Below are 13,895 nucleotides of genomic sequence, written 5' to 3'. Positions count from 1 at the left end.
GCACCTTGAATGAAAAATGTCCCACAACAATAACCCACAGCAATATTGTGTTAGCCACAGTGTGAAATTGATGAGCATGTTTCCTTTCATTGAGTGTTACATTACAGTGTCTGGCTGCAGCGAATCATCCATTAGTGATTGTCACCGTTCAATTTGATTGTGCACCGCCGAACATCCCAGGGCAGTTAGAGAGAGGCCTTGGTGTTAATTCAGACTGAGAGCAGGAGCAAGAATAAGACTCTCGGGGCGCTGATGGCTGCTGGAGTGATGAAGATTGGTGTGTGAGATATGAAGCTGCTGAAGTGGCAAATAAAATGCAAAACAGAGAAACAAGGGCCTGGTCGCTGCTGCGCTCGTTTGTATGTGTGTGTGTGTGCGTGCGTACGTGCGTGGTTTCAGCCAATCCACCACACAATCCTGTCCTCCAACCTCAGTGTCACTTTGCCAAGTTAATGTGCAATACTTTAAAGTACTAAAGCCAGAAATTCTCCTTTACAAAATCATGTATCTCATCACTCGACTACAGCCGCGGTAATTGTTCCCATTAAATAGAAACCGCCCTTAAATGGTAACATGAGTGACGGAGTGACGGGGCTAAAACGAAGCTCGGTCTAGGTGTCAGATGGGAATCTTCACATGGGTGTTATCACACTTCTGTCCATTAAATTCTGCCTCAGAGCCTCTTTGGGATCATTAAAAGTGGTTTGCTGCGATGATACACTGTCTGCTACGAGGCACCTGCGTTTCAGATAAGACCGCCTCTGTGTTGTAAAAACAAAGCTTCATGAGCCCATTTGTTTCCAGGTTTATGGTCACGACGACACGGCCATTTCTCACTCACTGACAGCCCAGAAAAAGGCTGCTTCTGCATCATTCTGCTAAGGAAACAAAAGCAAGAACCATATTAAAATCTGAAAATCTGCAAAGTGTACTGTAGGTGCATGTGACAGAAAAGATGACAGAACAGGGTTCCATATAAAAATACATTTATTTTGAACAATTTCAAAATGGCCATTTGTTCACAGTAAGAAATATGATTAAAAACAAGACGATGTTTCTTATCATTGACAAAAAGGAACAATATCATAGATCATGCACAACTTTTTTGGCAATTGCACGACTGCACTATTAGACAGGGTGTGTTAATAATTTGTGTAATGTGTAAACTTTAAAATCACCATGATATATATATTTATATATATATATATATATACAGTACTCGCTCACCCTAAGTTAATGGAAAGTCTTATCACAGATAATTAGGGCATGCTACTGTAAAAAATACAAAATAAAAAAGGATGTACAGATGAAGGTCGTGGACACATACTACTGTCTGTGTGTTCAGTGGTTTGACTTTACTGTAAGGTAAAATGGAGCTACTGTATACATTCACATCCCATCTCTTTTTATATACAAGTTGCCAGACCCTCATGTCCAAAGATGCTTTTTGTCGTGTACCATCAACACTGAAAGCACCGTGTTTTCTTACAAAGCAAAAACCAAACTACACATTTCTATCTTTGAAGCTTTCACATTAGTCAGTTTTTGACATTTTTACATATATTCATTATATTTACAACTCTATGACCTCTAGTTATAGGGCAGTAAATGTTAATGTTCATCCAGAATTTATGCTGAGTGAGTTAAAAATGTCATATTGAGATAATGACAGAACCTAAAATGGCCTATTAATTATATTTCTGTCATATGGATTTAGCACAACATGTGTTCTCCCTTGTTGACAACTCTTTACTCTGTATCGTAATATAAAGGCCTGATATAATTAAAGTTTAATAAAGTTTATTATAAATATCCACAAAGAAACTCATGAAATTTAAACTTACACAGATAAACTTTCACATTCTTTCTCTCTTTCTCATTTACATTGCATCAATATTTTTATCTAACCCATTGTCAATTTAATTTCAGTGACTCAGCCTCCTACCCGCATATTATCCTAATAAAGAACCTCACTGATGTCACAGGGAGCGAAATAAATTGTCAGTATCGGCTGAATATTCATAACACACCCAAATTAGCAATGTCACATCCATTGCGGCGGTAAAGAACGAGGGATTCCTGATGATAATTGGACGTTTTGTGCCGGGCGCTTTGGTTGTTATTGGCCAATTTCAGCAAATTCACCACCCTCTAACTAGAGGTCTCTGGTTCAACATATTGATCTTCCTTAGGTTTTTTAAACTACATACTTATTCTATCCATGTGAGTTAAAAACATGACTGAACGATAGCAGCTATGATCGTGAAATAAATAAATAAATAAATAAAAAAACAATGCAGACAAAGCAAACTATTTCAGCACAATCGTGGCACAACACTCTGTCCTTACTTAGACATTTGTACAGTTTGGAAATTCCCTTGTTACAATTCTCTCCATGTTTCTTCCAATTCCTCCTGAAAAACATGCAAACATGATTAGAAAACACGGAATAAAGTCGACTCCTTTGTCTGCACATGCACATGACACGTTTCCAGCATCTGAGATATTTTGGCTTCATCTCCGTGACATAGAATTTGGGGTGAAGTAATAACTGCTTCTAAACATCAATCAAACAACTGAAAAATTCCATCTAAATTTCTCTTATCTTTTGACTTGAAGATCAAATGGTTTTCGTGCGTGTTTTTACACCGAATTATGAATTCATCACCCAGGCATTTTGTTTGAAAAGCCCCCTGTTGTTTCAACAAAGGAACGTGGCTGATCCGAGCATGTGTGAGCTGCTGATGGAGGCTCGATAAGATGGGACCGCTGTGACAACAGGGGTCGTTCAGATTTTAGCAGACACTGGGTTTTTCAAAAGGTGACATTTTCATCTTTCTATTGTGTCAGAAGTTTAAATGGAGGGATTTGTACGAAGCTGCATCGTACTCATAAATCCAGAGATCTCTGTCTGTCCTTTGAGCCCATCCGCTCTTCTCAACAACTGCTCATCCGATCAACCTCAAACTTGCTGGGATTGTTAATGAAGACCTCCTTAAGTGTAACATTGACTCTGAAATGTTTTGGATGAGCAGTCGCCAAGACCATGATCAAAGTAAAGATCTGGCTGTCGGTTCAGATTTGTGAAAGAAAATATGATTAGTGAGCATATGGAGCATAATTAAAGACTGAGTTCAATCTATGGTTTGTATTAAAATCACAGTGTGAAAAGGCAAAAGGTAAAATACACTTTAAAATAAAGAAACGAGGCTCCTCATCCAATTTTTCTTATTACTATTTGCTCTTGAACTTCAAAGTAAATTTAGATGCTACAGCACGGAGACACTGACTCATGGTTGGCACCATCAGAAACATTTCTCTGGGGTTCCTCATCTACCAGCTGCAGGATTTCTCTCTTGTTCGGCTTTAGTTTTTTATCCATTTCATCCCAATCTATATATTTCCTATTTTATTCGACACTGGAAATATTGAACATGCAAGAGCTCATTTTTTGTGCCCACTTGAAGTCAGTGGAAACACACGACACAATAGAGCAACAGTTTTTTCATTTCATTGCAATAACATTGATTCAGGTGCGTTTCTGGACCATGAATTTAAGTCAAATCTTTCATGCAGGGTTTTGGAGCAGATATCTCCTGACTGTGAGTCTCTGCTGTTTGAGAAAGTGGTGCACAGTGGGCTGTTAGAGATTTTCTTTTACTGAAACTCATTATTAGGATCCATAAAGCCAAAAGGGAGCCGCAGATTCATTTTCTTATTCACGAGCGTTCCATCGTCATTCGATACATTATGATTAGGCCATTAAAATACTTGGTACTATAAAAATACCTAAACATAGTTAGTACAACTGCTCGAAGCTTTTTTCACAAATAAAAGTGTTGATTACAAAGGTTTTTGGTGAATAATTATCACTGAGTAAGACTCATCATTTATGAGCTGGTAAGTTGAAGTAACTCGCTGGATAAATTTGTTTTATATCTTACACTCAGACATTTTTATTCCGTCAGATCTTTAGCTCATTCTTAGGAATAACTCTTATAAATTGAATGAATAATAAATAGTTTACTTCCTCCCAGCACATGAGCATTGTGGGTAATGTAATGAGAGACTGATAGCTGAAGATTTGATTTCGCAGTCTTCATTTACTATTTCTAGGTAGACCTGTTATGACGACGTCCTGTCTGGTGCAATTCATCATTCAGAAGAATCCTGCCCTTTTTCACACCTTATTTATTTCCCATATTATCTGACCTGCAAACGTCTACTTTATTATGAAACATGAGCCCATGTGAGCAGTCATGTAAATCATTCAGAACCATCTGGTATTAAGTCAAATTAAGATCCTAAATTTAATTTACTTTACGTCCAATTTTAATTTCAATCTGTCAAATGCTGCATTTAATCTCCAGAACTTCATTTTAACCTTCATGAATCGGAACTATTTAGACTTGACTCTACAGCCTGAAGCTGCGTTGTGTCAATTATCGACCAGTAGCAGGTTCTTCTTCTTCTTAGAGCTTGTAAAACCATTTGGACTAAAATGAGAACACATAAAATCACTGAACCTGGACACTGATTAAATTAAAACTGGTTAATGTTTTTTTCCTCTGGTAGGGGGCATGTTCCCAGAGGCTGGAGCAAGACCTGAGGAACATTTCACACTTCCTAACAAAAAAACTGCAACTCAGACAATATTGTATTTAGAAAAGGCGTGTTTTAAATACAATTACATACATGTCAATCTGCTCCCAACAAACCAGTGAGAAATAATGATCACTGTTAATTGTTCTGTGAGTGGACAGTGACCTGCACTAGTGAGCTCATTTGAAAGCAGTTAGCTAATTGTATACTTCTAAAAGGGATTGAAGTTTTGAGGGAGCCTTTGCAACGCAGCCAAAGTCAGACGGCATGAGAATCAAGTCACGCTTCAGAATATTAATGAAATCTTTAAACAGCAGGTATTAAATTCATTTAATCTACCGAGGCTCCAAATCAAAGGTCTCTTGCTGCTCTGCCCTTTTGCAAATAAACACTTCTGAAAGCAACCGAAACCAAGTTAATTTGTTTCAGATCAGCAAGGACTTGAGAAGGTGGAAACAGCTGAGGGATGAGGAACGGCCAAAGTGCTGAGTGACCAGAAAAAAGGCCTGTAGCCCACACATCTGTGTCAGGAGCACTGCAACACTACTTTTGTCAAATAGCCCACAGCGTCTGCAGGGACCGAATACTTCTCATCTAAAAGACATCACGGCGGATGTCAGGCATAACGATCAGAAAGTTCACTTGTCACCATGACGCCTGGTGACTGTGTAGATGCTGCAGTTGTGCGCGTGCTGTGGAATTAGCCAATCCAAAAAAAATGTTTCATGCTGCTTCGGTTCCAGTATCTCAGCTGTGAGTCATATTTCAAAGTGCGGCATTCCTCAATCACAGAGGAGCCTTTTACTTCATTTAAATAAGACTGAGACATAGATGTCTTTTTATGACTAAACCAAATACAGTTAAATTGTATTCAAAGCAGATGCTGTTTTGATGTGATGTGTTTTGAGGCAATAAAATGTTAATCAGCATCATTCTCCTCCAGTGACAGTGATCCCTTAAATCCTGTATTAGTGTGTCTGAGTAGCGCACTGGTATAAATGCTCTGTGTATAATTTACACTTGGCATCAAACCTGTTTCACAGCTGCTGTAATATTTTCTTAAAATACTGTACATTGACTTCAAATCAGTGGTGGCACAAAACAGTACATTTACTATTATTTATATTTTATATTACTTTACTATTTGTGCATTCTAAAGGGAACTCTTAGGATTTTTTAACTCCACTAAATACAATGCATTGCTACAGTAAATTAACTATAAACATTTAAAATTAGCTTTATTATTAATTTAAATGGGCACAACATGGTTGACACGTTACTATATCTAGTCATGTTCTGATACCAGCATCAGAAACTTAACTGCCAGAAATGCTGGGTGTTAGTGTGAGTAAAACGTGAACTGTATAAAAGACTTTGGACAAGTTTCCACTTGCAATAGAAAATACAACAATAATGGTAACCATCACTCCACACAGGAGAGGAGCATACAGCTGATAAAATATTTTATACAAGCTCTTGTTTTTTTGTAAATGCACTGGTTTCAGATCAGTACTCAATACACAAAGTCTAGTTATTGGAATCATGAAGGGAAATCTTACTGTATCAATAATAATGATCATATAGGATAGTATATATTAATAGTTGTAGTATTAGGGGTAAAAAAAATGTGTCAGTGATGTACCTCTGCTTCTGGCGTCCAGATCTTTTGCCATGAGCTCGTTCGGAGACGGAAAATCACTGAGCTTCACTTTGGACATGTTGTCGTTCTGACCGACCGTACTGATCACCTCCGGTTCTTTCTCGTGGCTGTCCTCAGTCTGAACGTGGATCCAAGGGATTTTCCTGAACACAAGGAGAAAGATTTCAACATTTAGATCTAAAGTTGAATTTATTTCATTTATTTTTGAATCTGAGCAAACAGACCTTTTGAACTTGTAGATGAAGAACGCTGCGATGCCAACAAATACCACGGAGAGCAGCATCAACATGGCCGACCCACTGTGGATGGTGTTTGAATCCACAAGTGGTGCTGAAAGGCAAACATGTCAAACAGGCGTCACATTTAAAACCAAGACAAATGTGTTAAAACCCTTTTCTATTTTTTTTTTCTAAGCCATGTCTTATTTCAGGGAGATTACGTTTATTATCCCGTGTCATGCAACAACTGCCAGCACTGTTTGAAGAGCGGCTCTCTGCACGTTATCCCCTCTGGGTATTAAACAGAACCTTTAGGAGGTCCGCCACCTCTCCCTGGGGTTCATCGTGCAGGTGAGCTTATGCATAGTCATGGCTTTTTAAATGCTGAGACGCAATATTTCCCCATCCCTGCCCATCTTTCTCTCCTTCACACAGAAGCCTGTGAAGTCTATGACCTTTCTCGATCATTTTAAAGGCAACCCAGACCTTTGTATGCAGACACAAATGAAGACAGATCCGCTGGTGGATGAAAAGGGTAAAGCCACGCGGGGTTGATCGACACGTTTTTGCAATATGCTCAAGACATGATGACCCGGTTGATTTCCGCAGTGCATACCAAACGCCTTCTTTGTCAATCACGCCATTGATCGTCTGATTTCGAAGTGAGCTGCCAACTTACAGCCTCAGGTGCAAAAGTGATGGACTGTGAAGGATATTAAAATCCTGTGATATACAGTATGATATGAATCTCACTCAGGGAATACTGTTGTCTTTACCTTGTTTCATTTTTCACCATATGGGTGGAACTCAATGTCAAATCATCCCAAGGAAAGATATGTGGTTTATGTTTTTCACATCATCGAACAGAATAAATGTTTGTGTTGACATACTATAGTAAATTGGCATAAATTAAGCCCCAGGCCTTTTTTTAGCATGATTTTATTATGGAGCATAGGTTTTCAAATCTAAATATTACGCTGGTCCAACTGTGCAGGGATCAGGAGGTAAGATTACAAACAAACTTACCCAGAGTTTGCTGAGTCATGTACACAATAATGCGAACGTCGGTTTTCAGCTCAAATTGGATCAGGCCTTGATTCAGGGCAGTGACAAAAATATCTGATATCTGTAAAAGACAAACAAAAACATTATGAGATGTACTGCAATAAAGAAAAACTGATCTCTCTAAGATTAAATACCTATGGACTGGTTATTTATAGCCATGTCTCTTTTACATTAAACACATCAACAAATTTGTTTGGTTCAAAATCGTCTTTTAACAAGATTGCAAAAGTATCTGAGCTTGAGCTGGGCGGTGATTAGCTTAGCTTAGCATAATGACTGGAAGCAGGGAGAGTAGCCTGGCTCTCTCCCCAGTTACAAATTCTAAAAATTGTCATCTTGAAAGAGAAACTGAGCCAAAACCAATTAATTTCATTATTTGCTGGTGGACGTGTTTTGGCCAGAGCCTTCATGTGTCTAATCACATCTTGTTATTGAAGGTGTCGTATCACTTGAAGTGGCGACGGATTCTTAATCAAAGTTCACATGGAAATTAAACTCAATATTTCCAGATTTCATGGTTCTCACCAGCTCCAGAGGCTCCTCGCTGCTTCCTTTGTGTTCACTGGATGTGTGTTCATCGGGCAGGATGAAGAGCTCCGCTGTGGTCGGAAGTCCTCGGTACAGAGAAACCAGCAGCTGATCTTCAGGAACCCCCGACACCTGCAGTGACGGGACAAAACAGCGAGCAGGTGTAACTCCACAAAAGAAGTTCATTTAGCCCAAAGTTACAAGTTAGGCTGTTTCCTCTGAGACTGTCCCATGACTAACATTTCAACACTGGTCACAGGTAAACCATAAAAGAACAAATGTCTCACATGGAGCCATAAAACATCATGTCTGCAGTATCAATACTGCAAACAGGTATGAAATAGTAATGACCCTGAAAGCCACTGTGGCTCCAGGAAAGATCTCCGAGGGATAGGGACGAGATGTACCTGTGACAGAGCTGTCCGCACCACACGGCCTATGTCCTCCCTCCACTCAGAAATGTCAGGATTGTGCTCGTCAAGCACTGGTGAGAACGACAACAGGAGCGACCTGAAGAACTCTGGGAAAAAAAAGAGGTGCGGTGATGTCCGTTAGAATATGAATGCTGCCTCTGGTTTAGTTTCCCATTAATCTGATGCGCGGTTTTGTCTTTTTTCATTTGGCAACACACCCCTTGAAGTTAATTGCTCCTCAAGATTTCGTGTTCGTTTACTGTGACATTTTATTCATTAAATAAGTCCATGTTGACATCAACATGGCTGCTCTCGCGGCATTGGACCGAGAGGCATCATACTTTACCTGAGATAGCGCATCGCATATTCATGTGACGTGTCTCGCACCAATTTAAGTGATATGAAGTCCGTCGCTGCCACTCACCTTTAACTGTTATAACTTTTGAATCCTGCATTACGGTGCTCCCAGAAGCAACCTGGACGGTGACCTTGTTTATTCCCTCCCTCTGAAACGTGTATGAGATGCTTCCCTCTAAGGTTATAATGGGCTGGATTTCAAAGGAAAAAAACAAAGAGAATTGCACACAAAACCACTTTTCCTTCTCTGCCGAATGTAGAAATGCTGCCCTTGACATACTGTATAATGAAGTGTTGCTGCAGTGAGCACAATCGAAGTGATAAATAAATATGACCAGCCATCTTAGCTCTTCTCGAAAGACACTGAGCTGTCACGTGCAGTTACATTTCATCTGATTTGTGCTAAAGCCCAATAGATTTACAGCAACACAAGGATATGAACAGAGTAGCAGGAGAAAGGAAAAGACCTCAGGAAACAAGACATAAAGAGCGTGTTTGTGTGGAACAACAGTAGTAGGAGGAGAAGCTTCTCACCTCTGAGCTGTTGTCAAACCACCAGAAGAAGGTCAATGTTCTGGTGTGACTCGGCCAGACCACTGCAGTAAGGTTAGCCTCCTTCCCCCTGATGGCTACAATAGGAGCGGAGAGATATACGCGCTCCACTGGACCTGGGGCAACGCACACAACCATCCATGAATGCATACACACGTGTGCTCACATATAAACCCACACAGAAATATTGCTGCAATCACAGCTGACGTATATTTAGCTCTAGGTGTGTGCTTTTTGAATTTTCCAACGCTAAAATGCATAAACGTAATGCAACCGGGACTGAAATGAATTTCAGCAGTGTTGGAACGTGTCTATCCATGAAAGAGAAGGCGTTCATGCTGAATGCACTGCAGCGGGAATGAGTAATGATGTTTCTTATTCACATACTGGTGATGTGTAAAAACAGTGTGCTGCTGTCAGATCCCTGGCTGTTTTCAGCTGCGGCCGCCACTCGGTAAATCCCAGTCGCTCTGTAAATGTGCTTGATGCCATCATCAGTCCTGCTCAGGTTGGAGTAGATGATCCTGATGCCGTCCCCAAAGTCTAGCTGGATGCTGGTCCCCGGCGAGTCTCCCTGTGGACAGACAGTAGGACATGGCACCTGTCACCACGGCTTAGGTCAGGATGCTTCAATTGGTCCACATACAAGTGAGGTAAGGACAGTCCACTACTAAAGTGCTCGGGCTGAGAGGTTGTGTAAGCCATGTCACAAATACTTTGTAGGTGATATTGAATGGAAAGAGACAAATTCAACTCAGGAAAGAAGAGGAAAAGTAAAGAGAGTTACAAAGGTCATTAAAGGTTTCCTTTGGTATCATCTTCCCAAACGATGAAATAATCTAAAACAATCAAATGTATTCTGATGTTCGTTTTTAAAAAAATAAAAAAAATAAAACACATTTTCTTTCAAACCCTCAGGGGCATCTAACCATGCAGATATCTTTGGTTTTATTTACTCATGTTTTTTAGATATCTGGTTAAGCGGGCCTTCATTTGTAGTGCTGGCAGCCATGAAAAAATCAGATTTAAAGAATCAACAACAACTTGTTTTCAGATTCAGCGTCACAGAAGACACTGTCTGCAGTTTTATTTAGTCTGTTTTTCAGTAGGGAGGTATCTCCAATAGAAAGTGTTCACAGTGAGTTCTGAGGATTATCCAGAGTTAATGAGGACATTGTTTGATTTGTTTTTATTTCACCACAAACTAAATTCCGTTCATCCCCATAGTATTGAGCTGGAGGCAGAAATCTTAGTGATATCTCACAAACTGGGCAAATAAAAACAAACCTATATGCAAAACAAGTTTTAGCTATGCCAGTTACATGGATCCAAGGATACAGCAATGTCCTTTTAATCAAAACTGAAATGTCTCAATAACGAGCATTATAGTTTGTACAGGCCTGGATAGTTTCCAGGAAATGTATCATTGCAACGTTGCTGATTCTGACCTTTCCCCACAGATACTCAGGAGCTGCAGCCTTCACACCACAGGCCTTCAGACTAATACTGTTGTATTTAGGTTTTCCTAATACTAGAGCTAACGCTTCCTTAAACATTAAAAATAAACGTTGACTCACGTCGTCGAGGTAGACATTGAAGGTAACGTTGCTCCCGACAGTGGCACTGAGCTCGCCCTGATTGGTGGACAGCCGTAGGCCTCGTGGCGCTCTGGGACGACACGCCTGCCTCCTGGGTGAGTAAACGTTCCTACCTGCCTCCTTACAGTTATTGGACAAAACCTTCCGATACCTAAAAAGATTGAGTTGAAAACATCAGAGATGCATGTCGTGTTGCAGTTCCATAGCAGACAGTACATTTTAATAGTGTTTAATGAACATCAAGGCAGGTTTACAATTCTACTGTCGCTTTGACTTCACAAAGTGACCTAGTGTTTCAAACATTTCATGCTTTCCCTTGGTTTTTTATGTTCTTGGACCTGTTTCAACACAATCAAAAAATATACTTGAATTTATTCCACATCTGAGCGACTCCACAATTTCCTCTGTGCTATTATTTGTGGAACAATAGTGTCCATCAGCAGCACACAGACTTAATATGCACACTTGCCTCTTTGCGTATTCTTAATTCTGTCACTTTTCGAGTGTGAACGCGCTGCATACTCAACACCTGTTTTGCATGATTTTGTGGAGTTTAGACAGTGTTTCACTTTTTCAGCTTTACTCTCTGCCTATTTGTCTGAACCACTGAGGAAGCAAACCATCATATTTCTGTTTGTACTCTTGACAACATGACAAACAAACTGGAATGGAATAATATTGTTCGGTGATGGGTTGAACATTGGGGGGCACTTACCCTGTGCTGTTAAGGAAGCTTTGGCTGCTGCTACAGCTTTTAGCTGCACCATTTGGATTAAACCAAAAAGCAGGGGAGCACTTCCCGTCCGCCTGGCGCTCCCACCCATAATCACTGCCAAAAAATATGACACTTCATCACTTCAGCTACTCAAATAATCGAGCTCCTACAAGCTTTTGTAGTGGGGCAAATGCTTCGCAGCTGGAGATTGGTGGCATATTTTAAGACCTTAACTAGAGACATGATTGTCAGACAAGCAGGATCAAAGAGAATTTCAGACAGATGGATAAAAGATATTTAAAATTCATTTAGTAATTCATTATTAATTGAATTCTAATAAGTCACTTGACATTATGCAAATTACAGTAGCACAATGAAAAGTTCCTAACTTCCAGTTAAAAATTGTAATTAGGTTGGATGAATAAAGTCATATTGGTTATCCAGTATATAATATGCAATGGAAGATGGCTATCAAGGCGTACGAAATTCAGCAAGCTGATACGTCTGTTATTGATTAGAAATGTCTACAAGCCGCTGTTAATTCAGAACAATTGAATTAGACGTTCAAAGGGAGAGCATCTGTTTTGTAAACATGTAATGAAAGAAATTACGGATCACTGGGGATAAAAGTGTGAGTTACAGTTTAGTCCCAGTCGGGGAAAGCTGAGAGATGAAGTCATTACCATTCAAAATCAAAGGCTGTGCAGAGGCACGGCTCCGAGGAATAGATCCTGGAATAGTCCTGGGCCAGCATGCAACGGTTGCCTGGTCTGCGCTTCATGAAGATCTGCTTCTCACCCATCACACACAGCTCCCCCTGTCAGACAAAGAAAAACATCATCTGGTTTTTTACACGTGTGAAAGAGGGTCGAGAAAGAGAGACAGGAAAGAGGAAACAGAAAGAAGGATGGCACTCAGTCGAGCGCATACCTCTGCCAAGTCCCGACAGCTCCATTATGAAGATAACGAAGATTTAAATTCACTAGATCCAGATTTTTATTTGGATCTGCACCAAATTTCTCATAGTCATAGATATCAGTTCCCTAAATGTACCTGTTTTTATGTCAAGATCCATCAATTATTTCCAGGTAATATGGGACAAATGTTTAAAAAACACCAAATCGCAATGTAAAAGAAAGGAAAGGAAAGATCCAGACCCACACTAAAACTGTATGACGTCTTCTCTAAACCATCCTGCATCATTTAACCAAGTTTTGTGGAATCGGATAATTTCTTTTTTGTAATCTTGCTTACAAATGCCAAACAGACCAGAGTGAAAACATCCTTGGTGGAGGTAAAAATTCTTGCTCATGCATTAAGCAAGTGTACTGTGTCTACATGGACAGCGGACAAACATGCATCTCTTGGTGTTGACAATAAAATCAATGATGTTTAATATTGCTGTTACCTTGTTGTGCAGGTGCCATGTCTGATAATCCCCATCCATGCATCTCCTGCTAAAGAGGCCCATGTAGTCGATCTTGATCAGCTGCCACTCTGACCGATGGCTGAAGTGCCCAAAGAAACTGGAAAATGATTTACCGAAATGCAAATATTAGATAAGACCATCCCGAGATACAGATATACATGTTTCAGATATGAAACAAAGAGCGGCTGCAAATCTGAAGTCTGGCATTTATTTTGACAGACGAGATAAAATATCCTTTGGTGAAAAGTCATTGGGGAGAATCACAGGAGAAGCTAATTCCTAAAGCCTGATATTTGTTTTATTTCTCCCTGGACTGTACGTTTGTGTCTGCTTACGTGATAATGTGATTGTCAGATTCTGGCTCCATCAGGACGCCATCCACAAACAGAGGTGCCGCAGAGAAACTGTGACGGTCCCACTTCTTTCCTTCATCGAGACTGATCCTGGATTAAATTTTAGAAAAACAACAGTTGTTAACGCCTGTGCTTCTGTTCCATCTATCAGTTTTTATCTATCTGTGGTGGATAAATATATTTCTTCCCAATGAACAAACCATCAAACATCCCCGCCACACAGGTTGAACAGGATTCTGTCAAATGTGAAAAATTATCTCGACAACAGGCTGAACACCAGAACAAATGTTCCTCGGCCCAGGTAAAATTTTGAAGGTGACAAAACAGAAAAAGGAGAGATATGGCTCAGAATGTAACATTAGACATTTGAGGGGGTTTCAAATCACCTTTCTCGGAGCTTAATCA

The 13,895-nt window shown here is 39.9% G+C and overlaps 1 protein-coding gene across 1 annotated transcript in view; it reads right to left on the bottom strand.

Moving 5' to 3' along the window:
* Positions 1-978: 978 nt before the first annotated feature.
* Positions 979-13,895, bottom strand: part of sorcs3b (sortilin related VPS10 domain containing receptor 3b) — a 40,929-nt gene continuing 28,012 nt past the window's right edge. Inside the window, exons 14-27 of the mRNA XM_020089295.2 lie at positions 13,473-13,580; positions 13,117-13,234; positions 12,392-12,525; positions 11,709-11,822; positions 10,973-11,144; positions 9,783-9,969; positions 9,378-9,511; positions 8,911-9,034; positions 8,481-8,593; positions 8,071-8,205; positions 7,507-7,606; positions 6,487-6,592; positions 6,245-6,405; positions 979-2,414 (exon numbers count right to left, since the gene is read on the bottom strand). Of these exons, the coding sequence (XP_019944854.1) occupies positions 2,350-2,414; positions 6,245-6,405; positions 6,487-6,592; positions 7,507-7,606; positions 8,071-8,205; positions 8,481-8,593; positions 8,911-9,034; positions 9,378-9,511; positions 9,783-9,969; positions 10,973-11,144; positions 11,709-11,822; positions 12,392-12,525; positions 13,117-13,234; positions 13,473-13,580 (1,771 nt within the window). The 3' untranslated portion in view covers positions 979-2,349. The remainder of the gene's footprint in view (positions 2,415-6,244; positions 6,406-6,486; positions 6,593-7,506; positions 7,607-8,070; positions 8,206-8,480; positions 8,594-8,910; positions 9,035-9,377; positions 9,512-9,782; positions 9,970-10,972; positions 11,145-11,708; positions 11,823-12,391; positions 12,526-13,116; positions 13,235-13,472; positions 13,581-13,895) is intronic.

This window comes from Paralichthys olivaceus, chromosome 14 (assembly GCF_024713975.1).
Source record: "Paralichthys olivaceus isolate ysfri-2021 chromosome 14, ASM2471397v2, whole genome shotgun sequence".
In the NCBI taxonomy this organism is placed as follows: Eukaryota; Metazoa; Chordata; class Actinopteri; order Pleuronectiformes; family Paralichthyidae; genus Paralichthys; species Paralichthys olivaceus.
Note: the sequence above shows the minus strand (reverse complement) of the source record. Positions and strands in the feature narration are given on the sequence as shown.